The sequence below is a fragment of the Salmo salar genome, chromosome ssa01 (genome assembly GCF_905237065.1).
Source record: "Salmo salar chromosome ssa01, Ssal_v3.1, whole genome shotgun sequence".
NCBI lineage: Eukaryota > Metazoa > Chordata > Actinopteri > Salmoniformes > Salmonidae > Salmo > Salmo salar.
This window is the reverse complement of record NC_059442.1, coordinates 21929446-21949605: the sequence shown is the minus strand read 5'-3', so window position 1 is coordinate 21949605 and position 20160 is coordinate 21929446. Positions and strand designations below refer to the sequence as shown.

Genomic DNA, 20160 nt, shown 5'->3' with positions numbered 1-20160 from the left:
AGACATCATTTACAAACAAAGCATTTGTGTTTAGTGAATCCTCCAGATTAAAGGCAGTAGGGATCACAAGGGATGTTCTCTTGATAATTGTGTGAATTGGACCATTTTCCTGTCAAAATGTAACGAGTACTTTTGGGTGTCAGGGAAAATGTATCGCGTAAAAAATACATTATTTTCTTTAGGAATGTAGTAAAGTAAAAGTTGGCAAAAAATATAAATAGTAAAGTAGAGTACAGATACCCAAAAAAGCTACTTAAGTAGTACTTTTAAAGTATTTTTACTTAAGTATTTACACCACTGCAGGGATGTAAATACATTTGTGCAATTTTTTTTAGAGAAATAAGCTTTTTGTGTGTGTGGAATATTTTATTTCAGCTCATGAGACATTGGACCAAAACTTTACATGTGGTGTTTATATTCTTGTACAGTATAGTACTGTAGAGTAGTCTGTTCTCCTTACTGTGATCTGGAGAAATAAGGTAACTTTAGCGCCACCTGCTGGCAGTTCTAGTGCTGGTCTCATGGCCCCAGTTATCCCATATAGCCCTGTGGTCCACTTTGACTTGATGCGCTTGTATGTTTGAATCACTTGTTTTCACCTTCATACAAGCTATTGAGAGCTTTCAATTATGAAATAAATGTTGCACTATATACTTTTTTAGTCTGTAATAAGATGGGTAAAAATGCTGCTGTGTGTGTAAATGTAAAGACATTGTGTGTAAGACAGACATCACAATGTCTTTACATAGGGGACGTTCACTGATGCACACTGTATTATTGATTCCTATTGGCCAGTAGCACAGTAGTTGAGCACTGGGGTTCCGTGTAGCTCAGTTGGTAGAGCATGGTGCTTGCAACGCCAGCGTTGTGGGTTTGATTCCCACGGCGGACCAGTATGGGGGAAAAACGTATGAAAATGTATGCACTCACTACTGTAAGTTGCTCTGGATAAGGGCGTCTACTAAATGACTAAAATGTAAATGCTTTCCTACATATTTTGATCCCAGCAGCACTGCAGTAAACACACCACTTGCTGTGAAGGGACAGGTGTAGTGCATCATGAGTTGGCAGTAATCTATTACTATGAATTTGAAATACTCAATAGTTCAAACCAATAATGATGTTAATATCTCTATTATTTGCTAATGGCCCAAAATCTGTTTCCATTCTCTCCATTATTATTCTCCTCTCTTTTTGTGGTGTGATAATTCCTGTGAAATTATTCTGCCCAATAGCCTACGTTCTGTGGAGTCTTAAATTACACATGCTGCATTATGTTTAAGGCAGCATTTCCTACCTCTCTCCATACTTCAGTCATCCCAAAGGTGTTTGTAGTGCCCATCTCTCCTTCCCAAGTTACCAGCAAATAGCTTAAACACTACAGCAACAATTAATCAAAGGAATCGATTACTCTGTAATCTGGTGGAAGGCAGCTGAGAACATGGCTTGAATGCAAAGGAATTACTTTTGAACCCTGACCTGTTCACCGGACGTGCTTGTTGCACCCTCGACAACTACTATGATTATTATTATTTGACCATGCTGGTCATTTATGAACATTTTAACATCTTGACCATGTTCTGTTATAATATCCACCCGGCACAGCCAGAAGAGGCTATGGCCACCCCTCATAGCCTGGTTCCTCTCTAGGTTTCTTCCTAGGTTTTTGGCCTTTCTAGGGAGTTTTTCCTAGGGAGTTTTTCCTAGCCACCGTGCTTCTTTCACATGCATTGCTTGCTGTTTGGGGTTTTAGGCTGGGTTTCTGTACAGCACTTTGAGATATCAGCTGATGTACGAAGGGCTATATAAATACATTTGATTTGATTTGTAACAGTGCATATTGCGTTGAGTCAATGCCAATGAATGTATAACTATTTTTCGAGCTGTGGTCATTAGATAACTTGATTTTTGCATAGTGTGAATCAGTTATTGGGGTCTCCAGTGTTTTCCCTTTCAAGGAGCGAGAAATAACTAGGCTGAGACATCCAAACATAAGTCTATTTATATCATTGTTAGAAAGAAAAACATGAAATAAATGTAATTCCCCGTCAATTGTTTTGTTTTTGTGTTGGAATTAGATTTATCTCAAAATATTTCACAGTATTTCACAAAATGCTTGATTACTCAAATGATGGAGTAAAGCAGCTCTATTGTGGATACTTCCGTGTTATGTGAATTTGTTTGTGTCACTTGACATGATGGAATTGCTCTTGGTTTCACATACTGCTGTTGATAATGCTATAACCACCATCTTTGACCAGTTTCAGGTCTTTGTCTCCAGGGATGCTGTGGTTGTAGTTTTGGTGGGGTATCACAATGTCTTTTCTTGTGTTCCTTCTCTTTCAGTACTACAAACATGTTGTCCAGAGCGTGGAGAAGTTCGTTCAGAAAGTGAGTTTATTTCGGTTTCACCAGTCAAACTGAGTCAAGTAGAATACAAATCTGTACTACGCAAATCATGTTTTGAAATTGTTTGCCACTCATTTGCCCATCACCACAGAGATGCTAAACGCTCACCTTGTTTTGTGCAATCCAGTGCAAGCCAGAGTACAAGGTCCCAGGCCTGTACGTCATGGACTCCATCGTGCGGCAGTCACGGCACCAGTTTGGCCAGGACAAGGATGTGTTCGCCCCGCGCTTTAGCAAAAACATAATCGGAACCTTCCAGCACCTCTACCGCTGCCCCTCAGATGACAAGGTGGGTCACAGTGGGAACAGAGACAGCTCTCTGGTTTCTCTATTCAGAAACACTGTTCTAGTTTTCACCTTCTATTCTACCTCTGACTACACGTCCTCTATTGTTGTTAGTGATAGATCTGATCTGTAGCATTGTATGAAAAACGTTATTATTCAGTGTCAGTGGGGAATGAAATCAATGAATATACTATTTTAATACTCCACATTTGTAGAGTATACAGCATCAACTTTAGGCTGTGACTCATTCGCTGCAGTGGTCTTGTTTTTATTGAGTGGTTGTGTGTGTCAGTCTGTGATCTTCCTTCCGTTGTGTTCCAGAGTAAGATTGTCAGAGTCCTCAACCTGTGGCAGAAGAACGCCGTCTTCAAGAGTGACATCATCCAGCCCCTGCTGGACATGGCTGCAGGACTACCCCCTCCCAGTGTCACCCCTGTCATGACCAGCAGGGATGCTCCGGTCAACAACGCTACGCCTGGTCAGTCACCCAACATATAACATGCATACACATACAGCTCTATACTGACACCTGCTGGCGAAATACAGTCCTTCTCCTGAACTGACACAATGTTCTGAGGCCTTTTTTTGTGACCAGGCATTGCTGTCTAATCAACTTCAATTGTAGATGTTTGTTGTATTATTCATATTGATTTCTCATGATGGATTTTCTTTGTGTGTTTGTGTCCAGGTACCCCAGCGACCCCGGCCACTCCAGCCAACATCGTGTCCAGTCTGCCTGACTGGGCGTCTCAGTTTTCCAACACAGACACTGTAGCTGCTGTGGCCCAGATCCTGCAGAGTCCACAGGGACAACAGGTCAGTATATATAAGATCCCTGGTCCTCAGACAGTCAATTTAACTCAACATCAAATTTGAAGCTCAGAGAATGACACTGAATGTCTCTTTGCCTCTTTAGTCTTGTTTTGACTTGTACACTTGTTGAGTCTGTGTTCTGACCTTTCTGATGCTCCTTTGTTTGCTAAACTTTCCTTTCCAAATGACCAGCTGTAGACTTTTTGTGCATCATTCTCTGTGTCTGTCTTTATCTGTGTGACAGCTCCAGCAGCTGGTGCAGAGTCTGCAGATGCAGCAGCAGAAGCCCCAGCCGTCTCTGCTGCAGGCACTGGATGCAGGCCTGGTGGTCCAGCTGCAGGCCCTGACGGCCCAGCTCACTGCTGCCGCCTCAGCCAACCCCATCTCCTCCTTCAACAAGGTGAGGTATCAAGGCCACAGACACAGAAATGGAGTGGAAGTCCCAGTGATATTAAGGGTACATTTGTTTTAAATTGTTAATGCACATTTTTGTGTGATGTTGGTAACTATCTTCTACTACGTGTGACTCTCAGATCTATATTTTAAAGATGATTGTCTTTCTCCATTTGTTGCAGAAAATGTTGGGTCATTTTGACTTTGGGAATGATTCAGAACGCTCTGAAGACTCCAAAAAGGACTCGCAATCATCCCAGATGTAAGCATGTTTTTTTTATCTACAAATCTGAGACCCTGCGGAATATGTCACAGGTTCTGTGTATGCACTTTCACTCCCCACTACCTGTGTGATGGACAGCAGTTAACTGAACTCTTGACCCCTGTCTTGTCCCCTGTTTCCCTCCAGGCCCATGATGTCTGACTCCATCTTCCACCAGCTGGCTGAGCAGCTGCAGCAGCAGAACCTAGAGCAGTTACAGAAGCAGCTCATGGAGCACCAGCAGAAGGTACCTACACAACACACACCTTCACAGACACCCTTAGTCCTTTCCTTTACGGCCCGCTCTATCCATACCGGAGCACTAGCATCATCTCTAGAAGCACAGGAATTGACTTCCCAAAACAAAGCTGCCTTGGTTCCTTTCCGAACCCCTACCTGTTTAATTTCCTACTAATTTCCCATACAGTCGTCTCTTGAGACCATTGTGAGGAAAGTTGCTAGGACACTAACCAATTGGGTATTTTTCAGGATGGAATCTTTGGGTCTGAGAACACACCCCAGCAGAGCAGCAGCCAATCACAGCACCCGGAGCCAGACAACAAGATGGATGACTCCATTGACAACCAGCAGCAGGTAAGCCTTTCTTCCCTCACTGACTCATGAACTTCTCTGTGACTAAAACGGATATATAACTGCAATTGTAAGAGCTCTGTGGTAGTTGTATTTGTAAGTAGAGCTCTGTGGTAGTTGTATTTGTAAGTAGAGCTCTGTTGTATTTGTAAGTAGAGCTCTGTTGTATTTGTAAGTAGAGCTCTGTGGTATTTGTAAGTAGAGCTCTGTTGTATTTGTAAGTAGAGCTCTGTTGTATTTGTAAGTAGAGCTCTGTTGTATTTGTAAGTAGAGCTCTGTTGTATTTGTAAGTAGAGCTCTGTGGTAGTTGTATTTGTAAGTAGAGCTCTGTTGTAATGATGCCTGTGTTATAGGACATGGACCTGGATGACGGGCCAGAGATAGACGAAGAGATCTTCGAGCCAGAGGACAAGAAGTCCAAGACGATTGACATACAGTCAAGAACACGGTCCAGGTCACGATCGAGGTGAGTCTAAGGACCCATTCTGAGAGAAATCGTCCACAAGGCAACTTGAGACACCTTGTAGAGGCGCAGATTATAGCACCGCCATCCATGTTGATTTTACCACGACTGCTGGCATCAAAATGCCTTCAAAATAACCCTCTACTCTAGATCTCCCAGGAAGAGACGGTCCAGATCACGGTCAGGCTCTCGGAAACGGAAACATCGCAAGCGATCGCGGTCACGCTCCAGAGAACGGAAGAGGAAGTTGTCGCGGTCCTACTCCAGCGAGAGACACGCCCGCGAGCTAGAGAAAGAGCGGCAGAAGAAAGGACTGCCTCCAATCCGATCCAAATTTCTCAGTGGTAATGCCAGCCGCCGATTAGTGCTTCACTGACCTTTTAATGTATCACTAGTCATGAAAATCTCCAAACTCCAATCTCCTTTTAATGTTTATCATCCTTGGCACCTTTAATGTGTTCTAAGCCTCCATCTCTACTATGTGTCCCCAGTGTGCAGCACCACTCTGTGGGTGGGACAGGTAGACAAGAAGGCCACTCCGCAGGACCTCACCAATCTGTTTGAAGAGTTTGGTCAGATTGAGTCTATCAATGTAAGTAGAGCACCCGCTGTCTGTCTGAGCTTGACTTCATTAACTGCTGCTCATTATGTGGGTAAGCAAGCTCTGTCACCTCTGACCTGAGGGAAATATTTATTATCTTGACTGTACACTTTAAAGGACTCACCCTTTGCTCTTTAAGCCAGGCATTTCTCATTAGCAAGTTCTGACCATCTTTCTTTCTGTACATCCCTCTCTCACTCTCTCCTTCTATAGATGATCCCTCCCCGTGGCTGTGCCTACATCTGTATGGTCCACAGACAGGATGCCTTCCGCGCCAGACAGAAACTCAGCACTGGTTCATACAAGGTCGTCTCCAAGGTCATTAAGGTAGTCTGGTGTGATGTGATTGCCACTTCACTGCGGTTAGGGTATGTCCTCTGTGTGTGTTCATGTTTTTAAATCTCTTGGGTGGCTCACTAAGCATACCACTGACCTCAAAGCAACCCAGCCGTTACATATTTCCTACTCTCCTGTTTCGACTTAAATACCGTTGATATTTCTGCTCTTTCATGTATCCGCTGACATTTGTGTTCAGATCGCTTGGGCGCTGAATAAGGGAGTGAAGCAGGAGTATAAGCAGTTGTGGGACATGGACCTGGGGGTCACCTACATCCCCTGGGAGAAGGTCAAGCTGGACGACCTGGACGGCTTCGCTGAGGGAGGCATGATCGACCAGGAGACTGTCAACGCCGGTGAGCAGACGCAGCAAAGGACACAGGCACACACAGAAATGAACACTACGGATGTTTCTCAATACGCATACTACCGTGCACCACACTCATGCTCCGAGTGCATTCTGTCACGAACCAGCTCAGAGTTCGCAACAAAAGGGAGACAACGTGGAGACAAGGAATACCAAAATATATATTTATTAACTAAAGTAATCTAAACAAAATGAACAATGATGTGTGTAATCAGTAGTGTGAGTGTTTTGCATGCATAAAATGTAATAATGCAGGGTGTTGAAGGGTGCGAAAGCAAACAACCAAAAGGCCACAAAAATACCACAACAGAAATCTATAAAGGTGTCTGCATGGAGAGAATCTCCCCAATGTGGAAAAGGTCTATTTATCCTGGGACACACCCGGGCCCAGGTGTTTCCCATGTAGCTGACGACCCTCCCAACTCCGCCCACCGGCATCCTAATAAGGAAACAAGAACAAAGAGAGAGAATACGGCAGACAGAGTGGGAGGGTCGTCACCCCCCCCCATAAAACCGGGGACCAACAAGGACCCCGGAACAACGTACCAGCCTCTGCGTCCCAAATTGACACAGCCTCTGCATCCCAAATTGACAAGGGGTTACATGTTCGCACTTCCATTTGCCCCAGCCAACCTCCTCCTCGCCAGACCTCTGCAACCTTTGCGCACAGGAAGCAACATTTAAGAGGAAAGAAGAACACAAGACCAGGAGGGAACAGACAGGAAAGATAGAACATGACAATACCAAACAATGGTCAGTCACATAAACATTCAGGAACAGGGCGCACGAGAGAGCGCATCAGCAATCACGTTATCAGTCCCCCGGATGTGCCGCACATCAAGATGGAAGGATTGTAAAAATAAACACCATCTCATTATCCTCTGATTAGGACACATCATGGACCTCAAAAAGGTGAGAAGGTTATGGTCGGTGTAGACCACAATAGGTATTACTCCCGACCTGACATACACTTCGAAGTGTTGTAGCGCCCAAATGAGTGCTAGCGCTTCTTTTTCAATGACCGAGTAGTTCAACTGATAATGGTTAAACTTTTTGGAAAATAAACTAACAGGCCTCTCAACCCCAGACACATCTGCTTGCAGCAAAACTGCACCTGCCCCCACATGACTAGCATCCACATGCAAGGTAAATGACAAATCCACACGAGCAGCAGCCAGCACCGGAGTTGAGGTAAGCAACCTCTTTGCATCTTCAAAAGCCTGTTGACAACGAGAAGACCATACGTAAACAGCCTTAGCTTTCAGCAAATCTGTCAAGGGAGCGACCACAGTAGAGAAGTTCCTACAAAAACCACGATAATAACCAATCATTCCCAAGAAACGCATCAGTTCCTTTTTAGTAGTTGGTGGTGGAAAAGCATCAATAGCTACCACTTTAGCCCGAACAGGATGCACTTCACCCTGCCCAACCACCTTTCCAAGGTATGTAACAGTTGCCTGAGCATTTAGCCAAATTGATCGTGAGGCAACCCGCAGCCAAACGTTTAAACAAGGCTTGAATACGGGACAGATGTTCTTCCCAAGTATCTGCATATATCACTACATCATCCAGATAAACAGCGCACCCGGCCGAACCGGCGACAACCCTGTTCATAAGTCGCTGAAAAGTGGCAGGTGCATTACGCAGGCCGAAACTCATAACCGAATACGAGTACAGACCAGAGGGTGTAATAAAGGCAGAGATTTCACGTGCCCTACTCGTCAGTGGCACCTGCCAATAGCCCTTTAACAGGTCAAATTTGCTCACAAACTTAGCCGCTCCGACTTGATCAACGCAGTCCTCCATCCGAGGAAGAGGAAATGAATCTGGCTTAGTGACACCGTTTACCTTACGGTAGTCCGTACAAAATCTGTTTGTTCCATCCGGTTTACTGACCAAGATACAGGGAGAAGATACTCTCCAGCATGTACCTGACCTCAGCATCCAGACAACGCAGTTTCTCTGAAGAAACTCTATAGAACCGCTGACGAATGGGGTCAGCATCTCCAATGTCAATATCATGTTCTATTAAGTTTGTACGTGTAGGTGTATCAGAAAACAAACCTGGAAATGTACGAATCAGACCAACCATCTCTTTCCGCCCATCAACAGGTAGATGAGTAAGAAGGCTGTCTAAAATATCCAGTGTCTCTGAATTTTTCAATCTACCCTGCGGTATGCAATCGTCGGGACCAGGAACATCTTCCTCCTCATGCACAGACCTAGCATGACAAGAATCCAGGAAAATAACGGTATCAGCCAAAAGAACAGGTTCACCGTCCTCTGTAGACTCCCACTGTTCAGTCTCAGAGGAACGTGCATAATAGGGGTTTAACAAATTTACATGGCACAGTTGGTGTGCTTTCCTCCGTTCTGGAGTGGCAAATAGATAATTTTGCTCAGTGTACTGGCACACCACTGTATATGGACCTTGAAACTTGGCTTGAAAAGGAGAACCAACAATTGGCAGCAGAGCAAGAACCTGGTAACCTGGACTAAAATGACTGAAAAGTACTCAGTTCGGCGATCAAATATGCCCTTCATCCTGTCCTGTGAAGATGATAGCTTCTCTTTAGCCATTTCACCAGCCGCGTACAAGCGTTGCCGGAAATCACACACATACGATAACAGGGACTGAGGAGGCTCGGGAGACTTCCAGTCATCCTGGAGAACAGATAAAAGTCCACGCACCCTATGTCCAAACACAAGGTCATTTGGACTGAAACTCGTGCTCTCCTGTGAAACCTCCCTAGCGGCTAACAGTAACCAAGGCAACCCCTCCTCCCAATCCTTACCCATCTCAGTACAATAAGCTCTCAACAAAGACTTAAGTGTTTGACGGAAACGTTCCAGTGCTCCTTGACTTTGCGTGTGATAGGCGCTAGACAAATTGTGTTTAATATGGAGCTGTTGGAGAACCTGACCAAAGAGATTAGAGGTGAAGTTAGATCCTTGATCACTCTGAATGACCTTAGGGATTCCAAACAGTGAGAGACCGTAGAGGATAGACAGCAGGAAACCTAGTGGTCTGACACATCACAGTCAACAAATAATTACTAGCCTTTTTAAAACGAGGCAGAGGACCAACACAGTCAATAATCAGATACTCAAAAGGTTGGCTGAGTACAGGAATAGGAAACAGTGGTACCGGCTTAATAGCTTGATTAGGTTTACCAGTTAATTGACAGGTGTGACAAGTTTTGATGAACTCAGAAACATCCCTCTTTAATCTAGGCCAAAAGAAATGTCTTAATATGCGATTGTAGGTTTTCCTCACACCCATATGTCCAGCAACGTCGTTGTGAGAAGTTGTCAACACCAACTCACGAAGCTTAACTGGTACAACAACCTGACTAATCGCCTCCCCCAGAAAACAACTACCATGAGACACCCACTTTCTCATCAGGACATCCTCTTGGAGAAAATATCCATGTGCGACATCTCCCAACTGTTCCACAGGCACAATTTGGTCACGCAACTCTTCTAATGTGGGGTCAGGCCATTGCGCATCGATTAGATCGGAGCGGGATACAGATATCGGGATAACAGGGAAAACAGTGACAGACTTCTTTGTGGTATTCTCATTTACCGACACAGTGACTAGGTCGCCATGGATCATAGAATGCGTCACTGCACACGCAGAGAACACCTCTGGGGAAACTCTGCACACTCTCATCAGGAATCCCTACAATTGACGGCTTAGTGGAAACCACTAGAGATGGAAACACAACAGGCCCCACACGCTCACCAGCCAAGTTATTCCAAAGGATAACGTCGATACCCTCAATAGGCAATGAAGGACGCACCCCCACAACAACCTCACCTTTCACCAGTCCACAATCCAACATCAGTCTATGCAATGGAACTGACAGAGTGTTCAAACCTATTCCCCTAATTAGAACACTATTCCCCGAATCAGTCTCAGCAGAGAAGGGTAACACAGATTCCAATACAAACGATTCAGAGGCACCTGTGTCTCTTAGGATCTTCACTGGCACTAGTTTCTTACTTCCTAACATAGACACAAAACCCTCCGTAATGAAAGGTAAATAGTCTGGGTCAATATGGACTTTCACATGCCCCTGGGCCTGAGACAATGTGTCATGAGTGAACTGATGTGGAACAGGTGCAGTTAACACCGTAGGTTTAGACCTGAGACCTGAGAACCGGACATTCGTTTTTTTCCGATGACCTGAGCCTTGACAGTAGTGACACTCTTGACCAAATTCAATTTTACCACGGGAGTCAGGCACAACCCTAGCTGAATGAAACTCTGCTCGTGAACCAAAGTATCTCGGTGAGCGAGGCCCAAATCTCTCCGAACGCCCCCACTCACTCCGAATACGGGGTTCTGCAAAAACACTTGTATGAGTCAAAACATATTCGTCCGCCAAAACCGCAGCTTCGGCGACAGTTTTTACTTATCGTTCGTTAATGTACATCGCTATACGATCAGGGATTGTGTCCTTAAATTGCTCTAACATAATCAGATCACATAGACCTTGGAAAGTCATAACTGCAGAGGCAGAACACCAGTGATTAAACTGTGAAGATAACTCTCACACAAACTCAACATGAGTCTGCTTATCATCCCTTTTTAAAGTTCTAAATCTTTGGCGGTAAGCCTCAGGAACCAATTCATAAATCTGTAACACTGCCATTTTAACCTTATCATACCTGACACTGTCGGCTACACTAAGTGCTGAATATGCTTCCTGCGCTTTAGCAGTCAGCACACACTGCAACATTAAAGTTCGGTCAGAATCAGGCCAACTCCTAGCGTCAGCAACACGCTCAAACAACAAAAAATGTCTCAGGGTCCTTTTCTTTAAACTGAGGCAACAACCGTATATTCCCTACAATGTCCAGGGCACGACCAAAAGAGGAATGACCCCTTGGTAAATCTGGGTCACCTTCCCAGAGCAAACTCTCCCCTGAGAGCTTTCCTTCCCTAACCAACTCTAGTCGCTCTTGTTGCAGCTTGATTTTAGCACACTCCATATCTTGTTTAAATTCCAATTCCTTTTCATATTTTACACGATCATGCTCACGATCGTGCTCTAGCTTCTCACGATCATGCTCTAGCTGTAACAGAAGCAGTTCTTTCTGCTGTTCAAAAAGAAGACTACTAGGACTAACCGATGGAACGGTCATTGTAACATATCGGCGAGATGGCGAGTCCTCAGTGGTAACTTCAAGAATACCACTCTCCATCAGATTGGCCTTCAATATTAACCTAATATAATTTTTTTTAGACGTTTATCACTAATTTCAACCTTGTAGTGTTCAGCAACCTTCAACAGCTGTTCTTTAGTACATAATTCTAACAGTTCCTCTGATGGAAAACGAATGAACTCGTCTACATTAGACGCCATAGTCAGAGAAAAAAAAAATAATCTCACTCAACCCCTCTGCTGAGCACACCAGACCACAACAAGAGAAATGACAATCACACTGGCACCACAGAAAAGAGATGAGATATGGAGCTTCCCCAAAACCTACAGTAACTCAACCCTAGTCTTCATGCCGATTTGCAGTGGGTAATTATGCACTGTAGCCCGCTGGCCCCCAGCACGCTGGCAGATTCCACCAAGCCACGGATGTGCCCCCGAGACAACTGCTCAGTCCACAGACACCACACAAAAATAACAAACATTAACCATGCCCAACATATTTCAAAATGAAACACGTCGCTAAGCCTAATCAGGGGAAAAAGACTATAGCTCCGGGTAGTAAGTTTCACTACCCTACCCAAATCTCCCACCGAGGTACACAGCTGATTGTACTCACCTCCTCAGACCAATGTCCCAACAGCGAGTAGAACAAGCGTTTCCAGGCTGGGCAGGGGCCACAAACCAAACAAACAAAGGCAACCAGTACTGAGCACCAAACTCAAACAAACAAAATATACAAACAAAGCACCTACAGAATTTAACATTACCTCCATTTTCTCCCAAACACAATCCGTTCAAAATCCCGGACGAGCTCCCACTTGTCACGAACCGGCTCAGAGTTTACAACAAAAGGGAGACAACGTGGAGACAAGGAATACCAAAATATATATTTATTAACTAAAGTAACCTAAGAACAATGAACCATGGTGTGTGTAATCAGTAGTGTAAGTGAGTGTTTTGCATGCATGAATGTAATAATGCAGGGTGTTGAAGCAAACAACCAAAAGGCCACAAAAATACCACAACAGAAATCTATAAAGGTGTCTGCATGGAGAGAATCTCCCCAATGTGGAAAAGGTCTATTTATCCTGGGACACACCCGTGCCCAGGTGTTTCCAATGTAGCTGACGACCCTCCCAACTCCGCCCACCGGCATCCTAATAAGGAAACAAGAACAAAGAGAGAGAATACGGCAGACAGAGTGGGAGGGTCGTCACAATTCTCAGAGGACATTCTCTTGAGAATGCATAAAACATATTTAAGAAGCAATCGCACTCCCACTACTGTATTACCTCACGCTGCATCTCTCCATTCACTGGACCTTCTTCCGGCCAGGACAATGGCAACAATAGAGACGACACAAGATATACACAAAGCTATCAGCTAGCTAGATGTGAATCGTAATAATCTAACTAACCAGATTGTTTAACAGGCAAAAATGACCTTAAACTAATGCTGTACAAGGTAGATGTCAATTCTTTGTGGCTATCAAGCCAGCTAACAGTAGTAGCTAACCAGTAAACATTAGCCCTATTAACTTACTATGGGCTTGCGTTCTATGCACACGACAGTGGGTATTGTAGGCAGGTTAACATCCCTAAATTAACAGAGTATGTGTTAATGTATGAAAATAAAATATTGTTGTCAGGCAACATATGAGATGTGAATGGGCAACATTTCATTCAGTCAGTTTATTTTCTCACTTCAGCTCAAATAATGGCTGCCATTGATTTCAATAAATGTTGCGTAATTTTTTTACATGGTTGCATCATATTTCTGTGGATACTTTCAGTTGAAGCTTGCATCGATGCATGCTTCAAAATACGTACCAACGGAGTAAACGTCCAAAAAGTGCACAGTTTCGCATACTTTGATTTGGACTCATACCCCGACCCTCTCGTGCTCGGTGCACGCTAGTATGCATTTTGAGAAACACCCTCCTGCTCACTCATATATACAAACGGAAGACACACACACTGGACATACACAAGCACAGGAATTACAAGCCCAACACTACTGCTCACTCATAAACAGGCGTCGCACACTGTCATTAACTCTCTGAACACCAACCACAAATATTTACTGGCGTTTGGTTATTTTGGGTTTATCAGAGTAGGAAGTCCCACGGAGAAACATAGTACTGGAGAGATACAGCCCAGCAGGGCAAAGTAAATGTGCATATCTGTGTCGTACAGTGAATTTTCTTCTCTAACCCTCTTTTTCTTAACTGTAGAGTGGGAAGCAGCCAAAAATGCACCAGAGCCAGTGAAGGAAGTGGTGAGCCAGGCTGTTAGCGCTGAACCCATGGCAGCCACTAATACCCAACAGACCCAACAAAAGGCCTTCATCAAGCAAGTCTCCATGATGCCTGTGCAGGTACCCAAACATCTAATATTAAACTAGAGTTGTGTGTTTTTGTGAGAAAGAGTGCCGGAGGGTGGAACACCCACTGTGAAATTGCTATCAATCAACTCTTTACAATTCCCATGCACACATTTACGTCATTTAGCAGACGCTCTTATCCAGAGCGACTTACAAATTGGTGCATTCACCTTATGATATCCAGTGGAACAACCACTTTACAATAGTACATCTATATCTTTTTTTGGGGGGGGGATGGGTTAGAAGGATTACTTTATCCTATCCCAGGTATTCCTTAAAGAGGTGGGGTTTCAGGTGTCTCCGGAAGGTGGTGATTTACTCCGCTGTCCTGGCGTCGTGAGGGAGCTTGTTCCACCATTGGGGTGCCAGAGCAGCGAACAGTTTTGACTGGGCTGAGCGGGAACTGTGCTTCCGCAGAGGTAGGGGGGCCAGCAGGCCAGCGGTGGATGAATGCAGTGCCCTTGTTTGGGTGTAGGGACTGATCAGAGCCTGAAGGTACGGAGGTGCCGTTCCCCTCACAGCTCCGTAGGCAAGCACCATGGTCTTGTAGCAGATGCGAGCTTCAACTGGAAGCCAGTGGAGTGTGCGGAGGAGCGGGGTGACGTGAGAGAACTTGGGAAGGTTGAACACCAGACGGGCTGCGGCGTTCTGGATGAGTTGTAGGGGTTTAATGGCACAGGCAGGGAGCCCCGCCAACAGTGAGTTGCAGTAATCCAGACGGGAGATGACAAGGGCCTGGATTAGGACCCGCGCCGCTTCCTGTGTAAGGCAGGGTCGTACTCTGCGAATTTTGTAGAGCATGAACCTACAGGATCGGGTCACCGCCTTGATGTTAGCGGAGAACGACAGGGTGTTGTCCAGGGTCACGCCAAGGCTCTTAGCACTCTGGGAGGAGGACACAATGGAGTTGTCAACCGTGATGGCGAGATCATGGAACGGGCAGTCCTTCCCCGGGAGGAAGAGCAGCTCCGTCTTGCCGAGATTCAGCTGAGGTGGTGATCCGTCATCCACACTGATATGTCTGCCAGACATGCAGAGATGCGATTCGCCACCTGGTTATCAGAAGGGGGAAAGGAGAAGATGAATTGTGTGTCGTCTGCGTAGCAATGATAGGAGAGACCATGTGAGGATATGACAGAGCCAAGTGACTTGGTGTATAGCGAGAATAGGAGAGGGCCTAGAACAGAGCCCTGGGGGACACCCGTGGTGAGAGCACGTGGTGCGGAGACGGATTCTCGCCACGCCACCTGGTAGGAGCGACCTGTCAGGTAGGACACAATCCAAGAGTGAGCCGCGCCGGAGATGCCCAACTCGGAGAGGGTGGAGAGGAGGATCTGATGGTTCACAGTATCAAGGGCAGCAGATAGGTCTAGAAGGATGAGAGCAGAGGAGAGAGAGTTAGCTTTAGCAGTGCGGAGAGCCTCCGTGACACAAAGAGCAGTCTCAGTTGAATGACCAGCCTTGAAACCTGACTGATTTGGATCAAGAAGGTCATTCTGAGAGAGATAGCAAGAGAGCTGGCCAAGGACGGCACGCTCAAGAGTTTTGGAGAGAAAAGAAAGAAGGGATACTGGTCTGTAGTTGTTGACATCGGAGGGATCGAGTGTAGGTTTTTTGAGAAGGGGTGCAACTCTCGCTCTCTTGAAGACGGAAGGGACGTAGCCAGCGGTCAATGATGAGTTGATGAGCGAGGTGAGGTAAGGGAGAAGGTCTCCGGAAATGGTCTGGAGAAGAGAGGAGGGGATAGGGTCAAGCGGGCAGGTTGTTGGGCGGCCGGCCGTCACAAGTCGCAAGATTTCATCTGGAGAGAGAGGGGAGAAAGAGGTCAAAGCATAGGGTATGGCAATGGGAGCAGGACCAGTGGTGTCGTTTGGCTTAACAAACGAGGATCGGATGTCGTCAACCTTCTTTTCAAAATGGTTGACGAAGTCATCCGCAGAGAGGGAGGAGGGGGGGAGGACGATTCAGGAGGGAGGAGAAGGTGGCAAAGAGCTTCCTAGGGTTAGAGGGGGATGCTTGGAATTTAGAGTGGTAGTGCACCGTATCCTATGACACCGTAGCTAACTAGCATGCTAGCATCCAATAACACACGGTTAGCACCAATACTTGGTTGCGTGATGTGGCTGTGAAGTTGGTGATTTTACAAGATAACTGTCAAGTTCCAAGTTGATCACACATGAATTCACTGGGCCCTTCTAGTTTCTATGGTTCCTCTCCCATTTCCTTTGTACTGAGTGTCTTCCGTGGAGCCAGTCAGTCAGTGGTGTGAAACTGTACACCATAATCTTCCTGTGATTGGTGCTAGCTGCCTGCCCTGTCTATGGGGTGCTTAGCCTCAAGTGTTCAGTCCTTTGTGACGGGGTTGATAGGGTTGTTCAGTGAATGCAGGATGCACGGCCTGTGTTTGTTTGCTCGTGGGTGGGCCTAATGAGAAGGGTTGGCTCAGTGGGTGGGGGAAGTGTTTAGGCTGTGGATTAGTATACAACTCAGCTCAGAGAAAGTCACCTCTGTCGGAGTTAATCTGTCTACTAAACTCATTCATGTAATTTACCCACACACGCCTTATTCAACTCGGCAGTCAGATATTTAAGTGATAATGCCCTCGAACCGGTGTTTGTAGAATATATTGGCACGGGTGTTGTTGGCACTTGCCAATATATCCTCCAAACACCAGCTTCAAGGGCATTATTACTTTTATACAACCGGTTACCAACATATTCAAATAATTATTGACATATTTTCATAGACTGCATAGCTGCATTTGCATTTGTTTAACCTCTTGGGGCTAGGTGGGACGCTAGCGTGCCACCCGTGGTGCACTCCATCAACAGCAGGTGCATTTCAAGAGCGGCAAATTTGAATCCAAATAAATGTCAAAATTCAAATTTTTCAAAAATACAACTATTTTACACCATTTGAAAGATAAACATCTCCTTAATCTAACCACGTTTTACGATTTCAAAAAGGTTTTACGGCGAAAGCATACATTTAGAGTATGTTAGGACAGTACATTTACAAGAGTTGTGTGTAATGTTTTGTCAAGTCAAAGACAGGGTCACCAAAACCATAAAACCAGCTAAAATGATGCACTAACCTTTTACAATCTCCATCAGATGACACTCCTAGGACATTATGTTAGACAATGCATGCATTTTTAGTTCTATCAAGTTCATATTTATATCCAAAAACAGCGTTTTACTATGGCATTGATGTTGAGGAAATCGTTTCCCTCCAATAACCGGCAGTCAAGTCAAGCGTCACAAATTAAATAATTAAAATTAGAAAACATTGGTAAAATATTATATTGTCATTTAAAGAATTATAGATTTACATCTCTTGAACTCAATCAACTTGCCAGATTTAAAAATAACCTTACTGGGAAATCACACTTTGCAATAATCTGAGCACTGCGCCCAGAAAAATACGCGTTGCGATACAGACTAGACGTCATGTTGGGGAGATCTAAAATCGAAAATACTATGTAAATAATCCATTACCTTTGATTCTCTTCATCAGATGTCACTTCCAGGTATCACAGGTCCATAACGAATGTAGTTTTGTTCAAAAAAGCTCATCATTTATGTCCAAAAATCTCCGTCTCGTTAGCACATGATGTAAGCCAGCCGGACTTCTCGTCATGAACGAGGGGGAAAAAATATATTTCCGTTCGTTCAAACATGTCAAACGTTGTATAGCATAAATCATTAGGGCCTTTTTAACCAGAACATGAATAATATTCAAGGTGGACGAATGCATACTCTTTTATAACGTATTGGAACGAGGGTACCCAACATGAACACGCGCGCCAGGTTTCTAATGGGACATCATCGTTCCATGGCTCTTGTTCGGTCAGATCTCCCTCCAGAAGACTCAAAACACTTTGTAAAGGCTGGTGACATCTAGTGGAAGCAATAGGAAGTGCCAAAATATTCCTAAGCCCCTGTGTTTTTCAATGGGATAGGTTTAAAGTCAATACAACACATCAGGTATCCACTTCCTGTCAGAAAATGTCTCAGGGTTTTGCCTGCCAAATGAGTTCTGTTATACTCACAGACACCATTCAAACAGTTTTAGAAACTTTAGAGTGTTTTCTATCCATATATAATAAGTATATGCATATTCTAGTTACTGGGTAGGATTAGTAACCAGATTAAATCGGGTACATTTTTTTTATCCAGACGTGCAAATGCTGCCCCCTAGACCCAACAGGTTAAGCTATTTTCTAGTGACATTTATTTGGATATATCCATAACAATGAGCTAATGAGGCGTGATTTCGCCTGGCATAGAAAATGTGCTCACTCATCAGGACATTGTTGTTCAGAGGAGCTAGCCAACAACACAGCGAACGCAATCACTTCAAACTGAGCTGGAAAGACTACAAACTAGCTGCACTTCATTTTACCTTTCTTTGTGTATATCTATAAAAAATTATGCCAGCTGATTCATGATTTCGACTGGCTAGGAAATGCTGCCTGCCTGTCTGTCTCGTCCCGACTCTCGACCTGTTCATTACTATGGGACAGCTGGAGATCGAATATGAATATTGAAACAACGTTGTAAATGTCGGAGAAACAGACAATAAGGTTTATACAAATCTCTGGTGTTGAAAACTAAATGTTAGTCTAAAAGAAATGTGAGATAATGTCTATATGCTTTTTATAGTGGAGATCAAGTTTATAAATTGCTTGGCTGGGCTGATGAGACAGTGGATTGCGCAGTCAGCTGGAACAGAGTAAATAATCATTTTAACGTCATAGATTTAGCCAGTGGTAACTTGTGGAATAGACACTGGCTGGAATGCGGTTTTAACCAATCAGCATTCAGGATTAGACCCACCCGTTGTTTAATACATCTCAACTCTCAAAGCATTTAAATGTTGTTGTTTCTCATAGTATTTGTCTTAAACCATGATTATCAGTGGGAAACTATTGTTTCTCCAAATTATTTGATTGATTGTTAAATGATATTACAGTGATCACATCTCAACCATGCATATTCATCCCAGCACTCATTTCACTGGTTTGCTCTCCTCTCTATCCTCTGTCTCAGCTCCCTGTGGCCCAGGCTGTCCCTGCTGGGGGTCTTGTGCCTCCATCCTTCCCTGTTTCCATGACAATGCCCCCGCCAGGCTATGGCCCCCCGCCCACCTTCCTCAGAGCAGGGTTCAACGCCTCCCAGCCTCCTCCAGGTAAGACACAGCAGTCTGCCAGTAAAGAGTATTGCATTAAATAAAATAAGGCCTATTGAACAGATTGTGAGTGAGCTAAAAAATATAATCCCCCTCCCCCAAACACTTTCTAGTAGAAATAGGCTACTGTATATTTATTTCACCTTTATTTAACCAGGTAGGCAAGTTGAGAACAAGTTCTCATTTACAATTGCGACCTGGCCAAGATAAAGCAAAGCAGTTCGACAACATACAAAAACACAGAGTTACACATGGAGTAAAGCAACATACAATCAATGATACAGTAGACAAAAATAAGACTATATACAATGTGAGCAAATGATGTGAGATAAGGGAGGTAAAGGCAAAAAAGGCCATGGTGGTAAAGTAAATAAAGTATAGCATGTAAAACACTGGAATGGTAGATTTATAATTTGAAGAAAGTTAAAAGTTAAAATATAAATAATATGGTGCAAAGGAGTAAAATAAAGAGTAAAGAGTATATAAAGAGTCATTCAAGTTAGGTCTGTCAAATGAATGCAGCGCTGGAAAAAGTGCAATCCAATCCCGATCATCTACAGGATAAAACGTCATTTAAGGTGACGTACAGTGGGGGGGAAAAGTATTTGATCCCCTGCTGATTTTGTACGTTTAAAAAAAAATATCCAGAAAAACGCATGTCAGAAATGTTATAAATTGATTTGCATTTTAATGAGGGAAATAAGTATTTGACCCCTTCTCAATCAGAAACATTTCTGGCTCCCAGGTGTCTTTTATACAGGTAACGAGCTGAGATTAGGAGCACACTGTTAAAGGGAGTGCTCCTAACCACAGCTTGTTACCTGTAAAAAAGACACCTGTCCAAAGAAGCAATCAATCAATCAGATTCCAAACTCTCCACCATGGCCAAGACCA

The 20160-nt window shown here is 44.3% G+C and overlaps 1 protein-coding gene across 4 annotated transcripts in view; it reads left to right on the top strand.

Annotated features, from left to right (window-relative positions):
- Positions 1-20160, top strand: part of LOC106575636 (SR-related and CTD-associated factor 8) — a 72948-nt gene that overhangs the window by 41592 nt on the left and 11196 nt on the right. For 3 of the 4 annotated variants that reach the window (XM_014152283.2, XM_045715002.1, XM_045715003.1), the window contains 15 exons: positions 2347-2391; positions 2537-2698; positions 3016-3172; positions 3383-3510; positions 3752-3907; positions 4083-4162; positions 4310-4409; positions 4652-4756; positions 5107-5219; positions 5367-5560; positions 5708-5808; positions 6031-6144; positions 6353-6509; positions 13928-14070; positions 19128-19266. In XM_014152283.2, coding sequence (XP_014007758.2) covers positions 2347-2391; positions 2537-2698; positions 3016-3172; positions 3383-3510; positions 3752-3907; positions 4083-4162; positions 4310-4409; positions 4652-4756; positions 5107-5219; positions 5367-5560; positions 5708-5808; positions 6031-6144; positions 6353-6509; positions 13928-14070; positions 19128-19266 — 1894 coding nt within the window. The remainder of the gene's footprint in view (positions 1-2346; positions 2392-2536; positions 2699-3015; positions 3173-3382; positions 3511-3751; positions 3908-4082; positions 4163-4309; positions 4410-4651; positions 4757-5106; positions 5220-5366; positions 5561-5707; positions 5809-6030; positions 6145-6352; positions 6510-13927; positions 14071-19127; positions 19267-20160) is intronic. The other variant, XM_014152346.2, reaches the window with a different exon arrangement.